Source organism: Piliocolobus tephrosceles, chromosome 1, assembly GCF_002776525.5.
Source record: "Piliocolobus tephrosceles isolate RC106 chromosome 1, ASM277652v3, whole genome shotgun sequence".
NCBI classification, from domain to species: Eukaryota; Metazoa; Chordata; class Mammalia; order Primates; family Cercopithecidae; genus Piliocolobus; species Piliocolobus tephrosceles.
Genome location: NC_045434.1, coordinates 8,267,263 through 8,286,622, shown reverse-complemented (window position 1 = coordinate 8,286,622; position 19,360 = coordinate 8,267,263). Strand labels below are relative to the sequence as shown.

Below are 19,360 nucleotides of genomic sequence, written 5' to 3'. Positions count from 1 at the left end.
TGTCTGAGAATGGGGTGGTAGGGGTGGAGGTGGTGAGGTGAAGTCATATTCTGGATGTGTTTGGAATGTGAAGCCCTCACGATTCATGATGTGTTGGATGTGGAAGGTGAGGGGAAGAGAGGAATTACTTACAGTTCCTCTGAACACCAAGCAGATGGAGGCTCCGTCATGTAAGACAGAAGAATATGTGTAGTGTGCTGCCTGTTAGACACCCAAATGGTGATGCTGAGAAGGCTGTTGGTTCTATAAGTGAGGAATTCAGGAAGGAGGTCGGAAGCTGGAGATGAAAGTGCCAGAGTATTTCAAAGCCACCACGAGAGTGGGTGAGACCACCAAGGCGGTGAGTATAGATAGAAAGGGTGGCAATAGTCAGCCCTAGGACATTCCAAAAATGAGAGGATAGGGAGAGAAAGAGCCAGCAGGGGAGACTGAGGAATGGGGAACATAACAAGAAGGAGGAAGGGGAAGAGAGCGTGGTATCCTGGAAGCTAGGATAAATGTTTAGCACGTGTATCAGAAGGAAGGAATTTATAACTGTCACATGCTGCCAAGGGTTGAGAAATGTGCATTTGGATTTCACAAGATCTAAAACACTGGTGACTCAGTAATCAGAGCAAAGACTTGATGAGTGGGATTAGGAAGTGATGGGCAGGGAAGAATGTGGGGACAACAAGTATTGATGACACTTTGTAGGAGTTGGAGGAGTTTTACTGCTTTATTTTTTTTCTGGTTTTTTGTTTTGTTTTGTTTTTCCCCCTCTGGTTTCTAGCATCCCTTGTAGAGGCTTCCCATAGATGATTTGATCCTTGGCTGTCTGTTCTTGCTTAAGTTTAAAAGGTGATGAGAAGCGCTGGGTCCTTATGTTGGGCTCTTGGACTTTGAGTTCAGTGTAGCATTTTCAGTGTGTGTTTTTTGTCGGGCATTCACCAATGTCTTTATCTTTTGGTCTTTTTTCCTGGGATGGAGAGATTTCCTGTAGACTTCCCATTTCTGGCTTGGGGAGTAAAGGCCTGTCTGGAAGTGTTCTGGACCCTAAGTTGGGGGAAGAGGGCTGAATGAAGGTATGGAGACTTTTGTATTCAACATGCAGGACTCCACATGGTCCCTGTGTATTCAGCAAAGCAACCTATCCTACAATTGTGCTTGCTGTATCTTTGTCCAGAGATTTAGATTTAATTTCTCAAGAAAATCAACCTGATGAAGTTGGGAAGGACTTTTTCAGAATGAGCATGTAACTGACTGACTGGCAGCATTCACCCAGTGCCCCTTGTTTCTGGTATTCTTCACTTTACCCTCAGTTGGACAAGTACCTGCTGCCAGTTCCTTCACCTTCAGGGTTGGTGCTCAGTTTCCTCAATGAAAGTTATGGCTTTATCATTTTAAGGTCTTCGAAACAAGTACAGCTGGCTTCCACATTTTGTTGCTGTCATCTCCTCTTCTTTCTTCCAGTCCTTATGGGTTTACTTTTTTAAATATGATTTTACTGTAGCTTTAGTGAAACTTCAGGAGAGAACAAAATCAAATACATGTACTTACTGTGCCATCTTAATCAGAGATGCTTCCCAGCAATATATACTAATACATATCACAGTGCAAATCGAATGAAGCAATCTGAATGTCAGGTGATGCTTTTAAGATTTAGACCATCTATTTCGTAGTCATTCACTTTCAAACTCTGTCACTTTGAGCATCTTTTACATCTGACAAGGCCATTCTTTCTCTTGTTTGCACAAGCTCTACCTTGTGCTTTTATTGTGGTGTAATTGTTGTGTAGTTATTTGTCAATGTGTCTTTCTACTTCACTATACTGTGAGCTCTTCTAGATGGGGGAGTGTGTATAACTCCAGGTTCCCAAAATGTTTTGTAGGACATTTACAAAAGCGATAACAAATATTGTCAGATACATTTCAATTACTTACCCCCAAAATGTAAAAGTTTCTATTTCACCGAAATGTACAGTGAGACAAAAATTAACTGCTTATATGTCTTCTTCCTGATTTTAAAGTCTAAATAACATGCTCCCTGCAGTTCCTCTGAGAGATCTCTTACAAAATGTAGTTTCCTGGTAGCTAGAGTAAGATGACAAACCTGACTCTTTTAAATGAGAGGATGCTTCTGATCTCTGCTACATAAGATGAGTGTCTGCTCAAACAAAGATCTTTGCTTTTCAGCAGCTTGCAAAGCTAACTTCATCAAAGCTTTTCCTGTGGCTTCTGCATTTTAAATAGGGTAAAGATGCTTTCTTCAAGCCCTTATACTCTTTCTTCCTCTGCCAGTGAAAAGAGGGCATGAACCGTAAATGTGGGCTGATTTGTACTCATTTTGTGTTTAAGCTTCTGCTGACTCTACTTCTCTTTCTATATACTTTAACCCAAATTAGTGTTAATGGCTTCCCTCTGGTTAGTTGTTTAGTCTCCTCTGTTACTATCAGTAAAACTGAAACTGTCATTTTTCTTTTTGCTGAGAATGTTTTCAACCTGGTTCATCTGAAACCTCTGAATCTAAGATACTAATTTGGAGAGATATTTTTTAAAAATTTCCATTATAGGAATGTGATATGGGTCATAATAATAACCACAACAACCGACATTTTCTGAGTGTTTGCTTTGTGCATGGCACTGCATTTTACTTTTATTATTTAATCTCCTGCAAGAACGCTGTAGGGAAGGTGCTCTTCTTATTAGGTGCATTTTGCGGATGAAGAGCCCAAGACGCTCCGGGTTATACAGATAATAAATTGTATGGTCCCCGTGCCCCACTGCCTTCCAGTGCCATCAGATGGCAATGTGACATGACATATTATTATCTTTGTGTTCTGTATTTTTGAGTTATGATGTCAGCTAGAGTGAAGTTGGTTATTTATGAAAGGATAATCAGAGTGATCTCAAAGAATGGTCAGTGTGTCCAGTAAAATTAAAGGCAGAGTTGATTTTCAGGAATTGCTAACCTCAGCCTGTTTTAGCCTTTCAACATTCAAGGAAGATGTTTTTCCAAGTCTTTTGTGTACTGGGTCTTCTAGATATAGAAAGGATACAACAGTGAATGAAGCATGACCATATAATTGTGGAGGGAAGGGTCTGTCCATATTGTCTCACACATCTCTGTGTATCTACAGATCGTATCTCATATGATCTCTATTTATAGAAATGATGAGGTTTAGCTGATTGATAGGTTATGCCTAAACCAGAAGCCAGCCTTCCTGACTAGTGTGCTTTTTCTTTCCACTGAATCATGCTGCTTCTCCATGTCTTTTGTCAACCTAGAGCCTAATAAGAGAATACAAACATTCGTATTAATAAAATTAACACAAGGTAGAGACCCATAGAGCAGCACAAGTTGGAACTTGAAGGTCCAAGCAACAGAGAGCCATGGGTTAGCAATGTGTTGTGATGGGCAGCCCCTCAGATGGTCCCTGGAGATCCCCACCTTCTGAGATTCGTGGTCCTGCGATATTCCCCACCCCTTATATGTGGGCTAGACTCATGACTCACACTGAATAGAATAGAACAGAACAGGGGTGATGGGATGTCACTTCCAAAATAAGGTTATAAAGAGAAGGAGGCTCTGTCTTGTATGCCCTTTCTGTCTCACTCTAAGGGAAGCCAGCTACCGTGAGAGTTGCCCTATGGAGAAGTCCATCTGGCAAGAAACTGAGTCAGACTTCCAGCCAACCACTAGTGAGATGCCGAGGCCCTCAGCCTGAGGAACTGAATCCTGCCAACAGCCTGTGAGTAAGGCTGGAAACAGATCTTCCTGCAGAGCCTTCAGATGAGACCGCAGCCCCCGCCAACACCATGATTGCAGTCTTATGGGAGACCTTGAGGCAAAGTCCCTTAGCTGAGCTGCACCTGGATTTGTGACCCACAGAAAGTATGAGATAATCCATATGTACTCTTTAAGCTCCTAAGCTTTGGTGTAACTTGCCATGCAGAAATGAATAACATACTTGGTAATAAACACTGTGAGATTTTCTAGTTTGGGGCATCTTTACCACCAGTTTAGCAGATCACACAGGAAAGATTGAAGTAGGTGACTGCAGTGGCTGGGATAAGTGTTCATGGCTGATGGAAGGAAGGGGCCGTCATGTGCAGCCCTGGGAGACTGCTCCGGTCCTGTCTCATCCAACAGATCCCTGCTTTTAAAAAATATCAGTGTAAGGCAGGTACTAACACTGTTCCATAGCTAAAGTGTTGCATTCAACAAGAGTAATCCTATCGTATTGAATTATACAAATAGGTTGGGCACCGTGGCTCATGCCTGTAATCTCAGCACTTTGGAAGCCTGAGGTGCGAGGATCACTTGAGGCCAGGACTTCAAGACCAGCCTGGGCAACATAGCAAGACCTTTGTCTCTACAAAAAAATTAAAACATAGAAATATTATCTGGGCATGGTAGCATGTGCCTCTTGTCCCAACCACATGGAGAAGCTGAGGTGAGAAGATTGCTTGAACCCAGGAGTCTGAGACTGCAGTGAGCTATGATCATACCACTGCACCCTAGCCTGAGTGACAGTGAGAGCCTGTCACTCTGTCTCTCTCTAAAAAAAAAAGGGATTACACAAATAAAGTGAACTACTTAATCTGGCTATTCAAAATATGTGAAAGATCAACAGATTTGTCTAATAATGTTTCGTTGAAGTGCTTTGTTTTAAATGAGTTCCTTTAAGGCACACTCTTAAAATATGTCCTTTCCCTTCTGTGCAGTTCTTTGAAAGTGTAGAGACAGGATTCATTTTATCATGTAAACATTCATACAGATAGATTACTTGGCTCTCTAGCCTGTGGGTAATTCAACATTTGTAGTAAGTTAGAATAAGAGGCTTGTACCACATTTCTGGTGCTGAGAAAGGCAGCCACGGAGGAGAACACGTTAATAGCAAAGACCAAGTGTCCAAGGGTAGACACCTGCCTGCGCACAGCCAAGAGTGGGACTGTTTCTTATGTTGCGTCTATAATGCTTAGTTGTTTTGAATTGCTTTTTCTTTTATTTTATTAATGTAATGCAGTCATCAGTCAAAACCTTAAACTCGAAAGAAAACAGATTTATTTTTCTGTTTGGACATTTTGAGACATTTTAAATATCTTAGGTTAAATTGACTATTTGACTTCCAAAATAGGCCATTTCATTTTTCATTTTTTAACGGCATGGTTTAACAACAATGACATTGGATCTTAGCGAGTTCATACGGGTGGAGTTCATGACCGGAAGAGCTATTGTGATCTTAACTTTTAACTATTGAACGCAAATGTTTAGTCCGGAACCTAGTTTTAATCTAGCACCTAGTTTTAATCTAATTTCTGAACCAGTGTGCTTACAGGTAATATACACCTTAAAATTAATCACACCCATTAATCCAAGGCTTTCTGAATTATCTTTCTACTATATAATTACTTATTTTCTCCACATGATAAGCATATGCTATAAACAAAAGTTATCCCACTTGATAAAGTCTCAGAGAAGTTTAGTGTCTTGATCAAAGACACACAGCCAGTTGGTATGAAAGCCTGAAAGATTACTATGTTCTTCTACTCTCTATCTAGACATTGGCATTTGATAAAATCGTAGACAAGAATTGCTATCTATTTTGGTCTGGAGTGATGTCTGTTTGTTTGTTTGTTGAGACAGAGTCTGGCTCTGTCACCCAGGCTGGAGTACAGAGGCACTATCTTGGCTCACTGCACCCTCCACCTCCCATGTTCAAGTGATTCTCCTGCCTTAGCCTCCCAAGTAGCTGGGACTACAGGCACACACCACCATGCCTGGCTAATTTTTGTATTGTTAGTAGAGACAGGGTTTCACCGTGTTGGCCAGGCTGGTCTTTCCTGACCTCAGGTGATCCACCAGCCTTGGCCTTCCAGAGTGCTGGGATTACAGGCATGAGCCACTACGTCCAGCTGGAGTGATTAGTAACACGTGGTGGTTTGTAGGTTGTTTAAAGGAAGTGGTAAATATCTCCATTGTTTTAATCCTGGAAAGTTAGCATATTTGACAAATAAGTGAAGAATCTTTTAATGTGCAAAAAGGGTCAGTGGTTCCTCTCAACACCTTTCTCCTTGAATCCACTCACATACAAACAGAACAGATGCTTCCTGGTTAAATGTATTTATATTATATATATATATATATATATATATATATATATTTTAACTATACTTTATGTTCTAGGGTACATGTGCACAGTGTGCAGGTTTGTTACATATGTATCATATGTATACATGTGCCATGTTGGTGTGCTGCACCCATTAACTTGTTATTTACATTAGGTATATCTTCCAATGCTATCCCTTCCCCCTCCCCCCACCCCACAACAGGCCCCGGTGTGTGATGTCGCCCTTCCTGTGTCCAGGTATTCTCATTGTTCAATTCCCACCTATGAGTGAGAACATAAGGTGTTTGGTTTTCTGTTCTTGCGATAGTTTGCTGAGAATGATGGTTTCCAGCTTCTTCCGTGTCCCTGCAAAGGGCATGAACTCATCCTTTTTTATGGCTGCATAATATTCCCTGGTGTATATGTGCCACATTTTCTTAATCCAGTCTGTCATTGATGGACATTTGGGTTGGTTTCAAGTCTTTGCTATTGTGAATAGTGCCGCAATAAACATACATGTCCATGTGTCTTTATAGCAGCATGATTTATAATCCTTTGGTTATATACCCAGTAATGGGATGGCTGGGTCATCGCCACACTGTCTTCCACAATGGTTGACTAGTTTACAGTCCCACCAACAGTATAAAACTGTTCCTATTTCTCCACATCCTCTCCAGCACCTGTTGTTTCCTGACTTTGTAATGATCACCATTCTAACTGGTGTGAGATGGTATCTCCTTGTGGTTTTGATTTGCATTTCTCTAATGGCTAGTGTCTGTTGGCTGCAGTATTTATATATATATTTTTAAGAAAGTGATTAAAACTGCATTGTAGACCTGCAGGGTTTGGATGGGTGTGGGGATTGTAATGAGTCCCGGACAAGGATAGGTGTTACTCTTAAAGCAGCGAGGAGGAAATGAGTGTGAGATATCTGACCTCTAATCTGAAGTATAATCACATTAACGCCTTGCTGAATATTAGAGGATAAAGTAATCTGGACTCAATGTTTATCACTGAATTTTCTTTTAAATTTTGGATTTATCTGAAATCTAGTCTTCTGCTTAATCATTTAAATGCAGAGTATAATGAACAAGCCCCAGTAGTTCTATACCAGGCTCTCTTGTTTCATTCCAATGGTTTATCATTCAGGTAAAGGTTCCATCCTTCAGTAGATACAGTTGGAATGGATTTTTTGTTTGTTTTTTTGGTTTGTTTTTTGTTTGTTTGTTTGTTTTTAGATACATGAGGAAGCTAAAACACAAATAGAAAAAAAGTCAACACAAGCACATGTATGTTTATTGTGGCACTATTCACAATAGCAAAGACTTGGAACCAACCCAGATGTCCATCAGTGACAGACTGGATTAAGAAAATGTGGCACATATACACCATGGAATACTATGCAGCCATAAAAAAGGATGAGTTCGTGTCCTTTGCAGGGACATGGAAGAAGCTGGAAACCATTATTCTCAGCAAGATTTTCTTGGGCTTGATAACAAGGCTTACTTGAGTAGGAAAGATGTTCTAATAGTTGAATTTATGTGAAAAGTTGACATGCGGAAGTAACATGAGGCAACTACATGTCAGACCCTCTTACTTGTTATTGCCTCTGAGCCCCACGAAAACCCCAAACCAAAACTTGGCTAATATTTTCCATTATTTCCTTGCCCCTGCCCCATAAAGGAACTAAAACTTTAAAAAGTAACTTACTTGAAGTAATGCAGCAGCAAATAAAAATTTGAATTTCAACTTAGTTTAGTTTGATTCCATGTTCTATGTTTGTTCCACATCAGAAAACTGTATCTTGTAAAAATAATATTCCCTAGCCGGGCGAGGTGGTGGGTGCCTGTAGTCCCAGCTACTCGGGAGGCTGAGGCAGGAGAATGGCGTGAACCCGGGAGGCGGAGCTTGTAGTGAGCTGAGATTGTGCCACTGCACTCCAGCCTGGGCGACAGAGCGAGACTCCATCTCAAAAAAAAAAAAAAAAAAGATAACAAGAATAATAATAATAATAAATATTCCCTTTGGAGGAACTATCACCTTGATATAATTTCAATACCCAGGTTCTTTCCTCCCAAACAAGCCTGAAATTTTGGACTTGGAACCAAGAAATTTCTGAGAAGTGTTTTCTTTGAATCTTGTTGCCACCTAAATAAATAAATACATAAATAAGTAAATAGGTAAGTACATAAGTAAATAAGCAAAAAATAAAAAATAAACAATGCATTCAGTCATTCTTAGCATGATCTAGAACTCTGATTGTGGTATTCTCTGTGCATTACCAGTTGTCTGCAGACTTTCAAGGCTGGGCTATTCAGCACATTCCCACCCAAATAGCTCCAACTTCAAACCATTATTAGTCAAGTAACTGTTAACTCTTCTAGTAAACTAGTGTAATCCGTGATGTATAAGAAACACCTTATGTTTATCGAATACATTTGGGAATGCTTATCTTATTTCCTTGATTTTAGAATTTCATCCATTGAAAATGTACCATTGACCAAAGCACAGATTTTAAGGAAGGGAGCATTGGAAGACACTACTAAACATCTACTAACATAGACATTTTGATCTAAGTCTTGATTTCTGAAATGTTAGCATGTGCTTTTTAAATTGAGGAGGAAGTATGGCACTTTGATAATTTTAATCTTTCCCAAATTACTTCTTTTACCTTTATTTCCTATCAAGAATTTCTATCACTGCATCCATTCATCTGTCAGTATGTAATCTTTCTTTCTTTTTGGCTACAGAAGCATGATTAGATTTTGCCCTGAAAACTGCTCATTCCCATTTGAATTGTGTTAACTTCTCTCGTGCCAACTAGGGGGAAATTATGTGGCGAAACAGTAACAGGGTTGCTTTCCAGTGAGATTTTCTGTGGATGAGTAAAAAAAGAGATTTCATGAGTTAGGACCCTTTGAGAACTTGTTTAAGAGCACATAATGTGTATGAAGATATTCATTATTAAGAATGTTCTTTTGATTTCATGTATATGACATTGCATGAGATGCCTTTCTTAATATTCTTTCAATCTCATGTATATGGCATTGCATGAGATAGAAAGATGAGAAACCTCATGATATTCACAAGTAAAGTTGTATGTGGGGAAAACTTGTGGGAATCATAGTATGGTTTAAAATGATGGATAAAGTCAAAGGACAATTGTGTAGTTTATGAGCTTTGAATTGATCATGAACAATTTTATTGTGTTTCTTTGCCTTGTTCTGGGGATGAAATCTGACACCAAGTTGACCCCTCACATTTCCTTTACAGTTTTCTTATCATATAGAGAATTACTGGATTATTAGCTAGCTAATGAATTCCAAAATCAGAAACCTTTGGATTCACTGCAAGATTTTCCTGAAGAGCTAGACCCTGCACAAATCGAAAGAAGATAAATTCCATACATAAATTTACTGTTTTTACTCGGGTTTTATGCATTTCTTTACATATTATCACAGCAAAATTATTAGATAATCCCTTGTAATTAATTTTTGAAATACGGTCAAAGGAATTTGGACTTTGCCTTTCCTACTTTGAAACGTTAAAGGTCATGCTGTGTTTGCCTTATATGGTCTAAAGAATAAGATTTGTCAGAGACTCTTAGATATGTATTTCAGATCTTATTTTTTTTTGAAATTGAGATAGTGGATTATTATTAGGGTGGAAGTATCATATTCTACTTGGTACAATTTTTTTTTGGTGAATCTGGGCTCTGTTCCCAGCTCCAAATCCAAATGCTAAATTACCTAGTTTAGTTTTCTCATCCATCCTATACTTCCATTTCCCACTTGTCTTTTTAAATTCTTTCTTGGGGCTTTGCCAGAGTCAACTAGAAAATGTCTCATGTGAAACTTTGAGAGAAGAGACGTTGTAAAATGCCTCTGTTATCGAAATAAATATATCCAGTTTGTGATTATTCACTTGGCGATTTTTGTCCCGGAAATTTTTAACCCCCCAAGAGCTTCACTGGCTACTTGGCACAAATTCTATGAAGGCGAATTCACCTTGTTTCTACCAAATATCCATGTAGAAAATGCAGAATGATTTGTATTAACGTACGCCTAAACCAAATAATAAAGCATACCTACTCCAAAATACAGTACAAATTTCCCCAGGCGACAAATGCATAAAGAAAATATTGCTGTTTTGTCTATGATCTATCCTGCTTCTTCCTTGTGTAACCGTGGGTAGTATATATTTTAAGGATGGATTTTTAAGGTAGGATCTGTGCTAATATCACTACCAATATAAAAGAGTCATCCTTTGATTATAATATTTTGAGGAATTATAACAGGAAATGCACCCATCATTTTTATACTAAGTCTATCCGTTTAAAGATTAGATTTCACCTTCGTCAAATGTTCTAGACAAACTGGCAAATTTAAACGTATATTGGTATAAAACTGGGATGTAGCACTCACCGGAGTGATTTGCTTACTTTGCTGGTATGAAGCAGATTTTTCAAATTCATTCAGTTGGGTTCTGAAAAACAGACCTCACAGTTTCTCTCTGACCTTTGCCTGGGCCATTTTCATGGGATTTAGTATTTGTGGAGCACGTGAAAGCTTTAACACTTGACACCTGGCCCAGTGAAATTCCTGCTGCAGGCTTTGCAGTGGGGGCCAGGGGAAACATTGAAGTTAAAGCCCCTACTTCCTCTGGCTGCTGGCCCATGACCTGCTGCCTGAGATGGTCACACATCTTTGCACAGGTGGCTGATGGCAATTTATATTCTTCTTTTTTTTTTTTTCCACAGCTGTTGTGAACTTGGATAATTCTGTGGTTGACCTGGAGACCCTTCAAGCTCTCTATGAGAATGTGAGTAATAGAAGGAATTTTATGTGTGAGTATATAATATGTACACAGTACATATCTATGTGCCTCTGTAGGCTCTTTGCTTTAAGGTCCTCTAATGAAATTTGATCTGAGTGTAGTGAATTTGCCTAAGTAGGCGTTTGTTGCAATACTTTCTAGGAACATATCAAACAAACGTGTGGTTTGAAAAATTGTGAATAAAATCATGTTGCCTATAAGGTAATTCATGATTTTTTTAAATTTAAATAATAATCAGTACTGATGTGGGGGCTAATTTGAGCCAAGCATTGTTCTGTGCACTACACACACACACACACACACACACACACACACACAGATACACACACTCACACACACTTAAAATTTTAAAATATTTAATTGAAAAAGATTGAATACATTCCAGGTGTATGTGTTGAATGTATTCTTGCTGATTTGATATGCACATTGATTACCACAATCAGATGAACACGTCCATCACCACCCATGCTTATATATAAGATCTCTACAAGTTACTCATCTTATAACTGAAAGTTTGTACCTTTTGACCAGTATCTCCCTATTTTCCCTACGTCCCACCCCTGGGCAACCACCATTATGCTGAGGCTAAGGCAGGAGAATTGCTTGAATCTGGGAGGCAGAGGTTGCTGTGAGCCGAGATTGCGTCACTGCACTCCAGCCTGGTGACAGGGTGAGACTCCGTCTCAGAAAAAAAAAAAAAAAAAAAAAGAATGTTTTGTATGGGAGTATTTAGCCTTTCAAAGTAAAGTAATTTCACAAAATATAAATTTATGTCTCAGGACAAACTACATAGCTACCCAGAATGTTATCTTACTTCATGAAAGTAGAACAAGTACTGTCTTTGTCTGTTTGGGCTGCTATCATGGAATACCATAGCCTATGTGGCTTATGAAATTTATTTCTCGCAGTTTTGGAGACTGAGAATTCCAACACTGGCAGATTTGGGATCTGGTGAGGGCCCTCTTCCAGGTTCACAGACTGTGACGTTCTTGTGTAACCTCACATGGTAGGAGGGACAAGGGGGCTGCTTGAGGTCTCTTTTACAAGGGCACTAATCTCATTCATGAGGGCTCTGCTTTCATGACCTAATTGCTTCCAAAAGGCCCTACCTTAATACCATCATCCTGGGCATAAGGTTTCAACCTGTGGAATTGGGGGTGGGGCATAAACAGTCAGTGTATAGTATACTAGCTGGCACTGGTTAAACTTGTGTTTTTTTATAAATTTTTGTTGCTGCTGTTCTTAAACTTTAATGTTCATCGTGTCAAGAGAATAATTATTTTGTGAGAGGGTGATTTACAATTATTAGTTTAAGTAGTACCAGGTTAGCCCTCTGCAGTACAGGAACTTGAAGAATCCGTTACAAACAATAACAGGTCATTGTACATACTTTATATGCTGATAATACATATATGCAAATTCCTGATCAATAACTATTAAAAAATGAGTCCTGGGAAGGCAAAAATAGTTGTTTTATCCACAGCAATATCTCCAGAACCTAGAGTTAAGTAGTACTTGGCACAGTTCTTCCCTAAATGCCCTGTATATCAGGGGTCCTCAACCCCTAGGCCAAGGATCAGTACCATTCTGTGGCCTGTTAGGAACTGGGCCACACAGCAGAAGGTGAGCCACTGGTGAGCAAGCATTACTGCCTGAGCTCCACCTCCTGTTGGATCTGTGGTGGGGTTTGCTTATCATAGGAGCTAGGAGTGCAAATCCTGCTGTGCAAATCCTGCTGTGAACTGCACATGCACGGGATCTAGGTTGCATGCTCTTTATGAGAATCTAATGCCTGATGATCTGAGGTGGAACAATTTCATCACCAAACCATTCCCCCAAGCCCAGGTCTGTGGAAAAGTTGTCATCCAGAAAACTGGTCCCTGGTGCCGAAAAGATTAGGGACTGCTGCGGTCTATGTAAGACATTGTTGAAATCTTATAGTGCTCCTTTCTTCCTTTCCTGGGAATTTCCCACTTTTTGCTTTATATTATCTTTATGTATGCATATGTCTTATCTTCTCACGTAACTACAAATTCCTTATTAGTTGAATTTTTTTTTTTTTTTTTTTTTTTTGAGACAGAGTCTCACTCTGTCACCCAAGTTGGAGTGTAGTGGCATGATCTTGGCTCACTGCAACCTCTGCCTCCCAGGTTCAAGTTCTCCTACCCCAGCTTCCAGAATAGCTGAGATTACAGGCGCCCACCACCACACCTGGCTAATTTTTGTATTTTTAGGAGAGACTGGGTTTCGCCGCGTTGGCTCGGCTGGTCTCAAACTCCTGACCTCAGGTGATCCAGCCGCCTCAACCTTACTGATTGCTGGGATGACAGGGGTGAGCCACTGCACATGACCTGAATTTTTATATTCCATATTGAACATAATTGTTTGTATAAAATATTCATAATAATTACTACTTAATTAAACAATGACCTGAGAATAGCAATGTTTTCCTCTTGGTATTATTTTATAATTGAAAGAAATGAAAATGTTTAATGTTATTATTTACATTTCAAATGTTCTGCTTCTTTAAAACATCAGTATAAAAGGAAACCTGGCTTTCTTAAAAATAAGGTAGTTTCAGAAATATTTCTGCAGAGATTCAGAAGTGATACCTTTACCATGGATAGAGCTAACCATTGCTATCCCAGCAAGAATCTGATCAGGTTATGTGTAATTTTTCAAACAATGGTTTAAATTCAAACAGTGACATTCTATTTTAGGGCAAACTGAGTAGATTTGTTTCCTTCTTGTTGATGTAATTTCAGACATGATTGCCCCAGGAGCCCCTTGAATTGCTAAGGAAACTCTTCCCATTTCCCAAGTTACTTTGAATCTTTTGAGTGTCCACTGGACTGAAAAGAAACTTCCTTTTCTCAGTTTATGCTACATAATGCGTACCGTGATGAACCCAAGATGGACCTAAGATTACAGAACTAGTTGTAGTTTATTTTTTGGTGCACAAAGCAGAACAAGTTTTTCCATGTTTCCAGTTGCTCATAGACTGCATGTTTATGCATGACTAATGGGAATAAGGCAGCATGCTGTATGAGGGCACATCTGTGGTGTACCTTGGCTGGAGGCCTTCCTACTTCCTGCAGACTCTCCCCATACTTTATAGCTATGTAATAGTTCGATTAAAACAGGCCACGATTTCATTTCCACATGACATGAGTATGTGTTTGCATGTTCTGTCCCTCCTCTGTCACCCCAAATCACACAAGGGTATACCAGAAGTTGTAGTTCCAACTGCATGAAACCAATATGGTTGCTATTACTAAGGGGACTGGGATTCAGACTGCCTCTTTTCATTCATACTGTATCAGCTAAGGGAAGTCTAGGAACCAAGTGTAACTATAATAGAAGTTTTATATGCTTTCTGTGCTATTTCATCCCATTGAATGACTGCTGAATGAATGAGCCGTTTGAAATGGGAGCTCAGGACGGTAGAATGTTTCGGCAACATGGGATGCCACCTTCTTTTCCATGCATTCTCCTAGATTCCCAACTCACAAATATGGGAACATTAAGCCATCTGATTTGTATTTACCATTGTTTCCTCATTTGTCACTACCATTTTCTCTTCATCTAAAAAATTCTATGACAATCTCTGTACCCACCTCTGATGTTCCAGTCAAAGAGCTCTTCTCACTTTGTGCTAGTTTCTTTCTCCCATCCCTCCTTTCTTATAGCATGCTCAGATGCCCATCAAACTGAAATGAAAACAAAATAAAGAGACATATATAACTTACCTTGTTTTACTGATTATTTCTTTCATTGAAAAATATTTCTAGAAAGCTAACTGTCATGCAGTTTGCTAAGATCAGTGCTAGGTAGTATATTAGGCACACGCATATTTGGAATGGTTTTTTTCTCTTGGATGTTGCTTTTTATCAGTATGAAATATTCTTCTTCACTTTGGTAATACTCTTTGTCTTGAAGTTTGTTTTAACTGATATTTAAATAGCTATTCTATTCTTTTGATACTTACTGTTTGCATGTTTTTTTTTCTAGTTCTATCTGTGTGGTTTCAACTTTCCTGTGTCTTTGTGTTTGAATTGCATCTCTCATAGACAGCATGCATTTGGGTCTATGTTTTTTATTCATTGTAATAATCTTTACTTTCTTGGAGCATTTAGATTGTCAACATTTATTGTAATTATTGTTATAGTTGGATTTAGGTGTGTCATTTTTTGTCCCTCTAATTCTTCTTTTCTACCTTATTATTTACATGGGATTTTTTGCTTTGTTTTTAATTTTATTTCTATTGCTTTTTTTTTAGCTGCACCTCTTTGTGTTATGTATTTTTCAGTTGTTCTAAGAATCACAATGTATATTCCTAACCTTTTATACTCTACTTAGATGGAATTTTCATATAAAATATAGAAACCTTCACTCCATATATGGCTTTTTGCTGCCTCTCCTGCTCCACTTAATGATTTTGTTGTGATGTGAGTAGCCTCTGTATGTGATTATATTTTAAATAATTAAACATTTAAATATAGATTTTTTTTACATTTAGCTACATTTCCCCCATTTCTGAAGCTCTTCCTTTGATAAGACCAAGTTTCCCTCCAGTATCATTTTATATCATTTTTCTTCAGCCTAAGGAAGTATCTGCAATATATTTTGAAAACACATCTTTTCAGTGATGAATTTTCTTAATTTTCTTTCATATTAGAATTTTTTAATCTCACCTTCATTTTTTGAAGGACATTTTAAAATTGGATACAGAAGTCTGGGTTGACAATTTTTTTCTTTCAGCATAATGAAGATATCCCAATTACCTCTGATCTACCTTGTCTCTGATGATAGGTCTGCCATCATCGTTACTTTGTATTAATATATAAATTGTCATTTTTCCCCCTCTGCTGCCTTTAGGGTTTTCTTTTTATTGGGTTTTAATCAGTTTTATTATAATATAAATAGTCATGGCTTTCTTGTATTCTGATTGAGTTTGATGGACTTCCTGATTATAATTATGATTTTTCACCACATTTGAGAGTTTTTCCATCTTTCGTCCTTCACCCTGAAAATATTCTTTTGTACTCTGTGCTCCCAGTTTCTCTCCTCTCTGGTTTACTAATGACACACATGTTACATCTTGAGTACTTTTTCTCAAGTCCCTGAGATTTTGTTCATTAGATTGTCCATCATTTTTTTCTTTCTGTTTATCATATTGTGTACTTTCACTGATTCTTTCTCTTGCCATCTTTGTTCTTTTATTCAACCTCTCAAATGAAAACATTTTATTTCTAATGTCATAATTTTCACTTCTAGAATTTTCATTAATAGTTCTTTTTTGAGATTCTTTATCTTTGTTAACATTGATAATTTTTATTACAAATTGAATAATTATGTTCAGTTTTTTTAAAAGGCACCCACACACATTTAAAAGATAAACCAGAAGCTAGAAAAAGAAAGTTGCAATACCTGGGCCCTCAGAAAAACAGGACCCAGACTATTGAAAAATTCTTACACTTATCAAGAGACAAGTCCAAAGAAAAATGAACAAAAGATATAACAAGGCAACTCAAAAAAAGTAAACTTGTATGCCCAATAAATACAAGAAAAAGTGTGTATTCTCAATAGTAAGCAAGAAAATGGAAATAAGACATCAGTAAGATACTTTTTCATCTCTAATGAAAAAGTTTGACAGTATCAAATGTTGATGAGCATTTGAAAAAATAATAACTATTATATACTATATTAATACAATTTGGTATAATCTCAGTGGAAAGCAGTTTGCAATGTCTAATATAATTAGTCCAGAAATTTCACCTTAGTCATACATTCTAGGGAAATTCTTTCAAAACCAGTTTTCCAACCATCAGACACATTAATGGGTCCGACACGTGGGTCTAGTCAGATTTGCCTGATATCTAAGTGTAACTATTAGACAAACCAACCTAGGCCAAAAGAATTATGAATATTAGTAATTAGAGTTTCAAGCTACTAAAGTTTAATTTGTTTCACATAAAAATGTTAGCTGGCACTTTTCCCATACATTTTTATGGTCTATATGGATATAAATAGAATGAAAATAAAAATAGGATTATATTACCATTATACAACAAGGATATAGAAAGACAATTTCTATATAGAGCAAAATATTTGTTTTTGTTATTCTCTCTATGGCTTAAAAAAAAATCAGAAAATTAAGTAAAAAGAAGTATACTTCCCTTCCCATTCCAGGAAAATAACTGAACTTTTTGTACCTTGAGACTGTGCTCTCCTGCCTCAGATGATCTTTGGGGACCTTGGTTTTTCTTGATCACAAAGAGAATTTGCTTTGTCTTCGTCAAGTGAGAGAGGCTGATTCTAAGAGTTAAAGTGGCTGATGTGCTCAGGTCTTTCTTTCTTCATACAACTTTGAGTTATGGTCTAATGTCCTGTCATTTCATCCTGCAGGACTCTCTTGAGCATTTCTTGCTGTGCAGATCTAGTGATAATAAATTTTTCCAGCTTTAGTATATCTGGAATGTTATAATTTTTCCCTCATAGTCAAAGGATAGTTTTACTGAATATAGAATTATTGGTTGACATTTTATTTTGTTTCAGCACTTTAAATATATCAGACCACTGCCTTCTGGTCTCCCAAATTTGTGACAAGAAATCTGCAGAGATTCTTATTGAGCATTTCTTGTGTGTGACCAGTTGCTTCTTTCTTGCTGATGTCAGTATTCTCTCTTTGACTTTGTCTTTCAAAAGTTTGATTGTAATGTGTCTTGATGTAGGTCTCTTTGGATTAATATCATTTTGAGTTCATTAAGCTTCTTGGATGTTAACGTTCACATCTTTCATCAAATTGGACAAGCTTTCAGCCATTATTTTTTTAAAAATCCTCTCTGTTCCTTTCTCTCTTTTTCTTCTTGGACTTCCATAATGCATATTTGGTCTGCTTGATGGTGTTCCACAGCTTCCTGAGGCTCTCTTCACTTTTCTTCCATTTTTCTTTTTCTGTTCTCTAGACTTGATACTTTCTGATCCATCTTCAAGTTCATGGATTCATTCTTTTGCCTCCTTAAATCTCTCTTTAAATTCTCTTAGTGCATTTTTTGATGTTATTGTAGTTTTCAGTTCTTTTCAGTTATTGTATTTTTCAGCTTCTTTTTGATTTCTTTTCAGGTTTTCTATCTCTTTATTAATATTGCCATTTTGTCTGTACATTGTTTTCTTGGCTTTCTTTCTTTAGTTCTTTGAGCATATTTAAAACGAAATTTACAAATCCTTCGTCTTGACTCTGCTATCAGGTCTTTTTCACGGATAATTTGTATTGATTTATCTTTATCCTTTGAATGGTGCAAACTTTTGTTTCTTTGTATGTCTTGTGATTTTCTTTCTTTTTTATTTTGAAAAGTGGACATTTGAATTTAACAATGTAATTCCGAAAATCACATTCTCCCTCTTCTCAAGGTTTGCTGAGTTTTTTTTTTTATTGTTTTTATTTATTGTTTTTTGATTTTTGTAGTTTATCTTTGTGCCAAGGATAAGTTTGAAGTGTAAACTTAAGGTCTTCTCAGGGCATTTTCCAGCCTGCACCTTTCCCTGGGCACACGTGGTCATTTTCTAATTTTCCCGATCTATACAGTTGCTTTTAAATGTCCTCATCTTTAATGTCTGGCTCCCAAAAGGTGGGAAAGATTAAAAGGAATCATGGAACAAAGAGGGCTCTGGCCGTTTAATCCCCCAGCTGTCACTTCAACCAGACAAGGAGGGGCAACTACAGTGCGGGGACAGAGGCTCAGCAATGGCCTCCTGCTTCTTTGTTTGCACCTGTGTGATCAGAAGCAGTAATCAGGGATCACAGCACAGATCCTTTATATTTGGAAGGTGAGGGGATTGGGAGGTTGGCTCACTTTGGCTCCTGCAGGCTGCGTGCAGGTTGCTCCAGAAGCACACGCACAGCTGCCTGCCACAGGGCCGGGAGTGGGGGATAGGTAGCTGCTAATCTGCTACGAGCTGATATTGACCAAAATTAACTGTAACTTAAGCTCCATGCCTTTCTCTGGAGGTTGTAAGCCCAACGATAGACCCCAAAGTTTCCAAAAGATTCTGCTAGTACAATTGTCTAGATGGGGAGATAGATTCCTGATACTTTCTGCTCTGCTATCTTCCCAGAATCCTTTCTGGGATTTCTAATTTTTTCATTCATTCTTAATGTATTTTTGTTCATATCATGGAGCATAGTTATAATAGCAGCTTTTCTAAAGACGTTGTCTGACAATATGAACACCTGGGTCATCTTGAGGTTGTCATCTGTTGATTGTCTTTTCCTTTGAGATTTAGTCAGATTTTCCTCATTTTGGCACATTGGATAATTTTGTATCTTTGGCAACATAGTCTGTGTAACTGTAAACTGTATTTAATCATTTCTTTTCATTTAACATTTAAATGAGCTTATTTCTCTCTCTAATACAAGATACACAATCTAGGTGT

At 37.9% G+C, this 19,360-nt stretch overlaps 1 protein-coding gene across 1 annotated transcript in view; it reads left to right on the top strand.

Moving 5' to 3' along the window:
* The window catches only part of FMN2 (formin 2), a 390,950-nt gene that overhangs the window by 194,441 nt on the left and 177,149 nt on the right, over positions 1-19,360 (top strand). Inside the window, exon 6 of the mRNA XM_023216188.2 lies at positions 10,848-10,909. Coding sequence (XP_023071956.1) covers positions 10,848-10,909 — 62 coding nt within the window. The remainder of the gene's footprint in view (positions 1-10,847; positions 10,910-19,360) is intronic.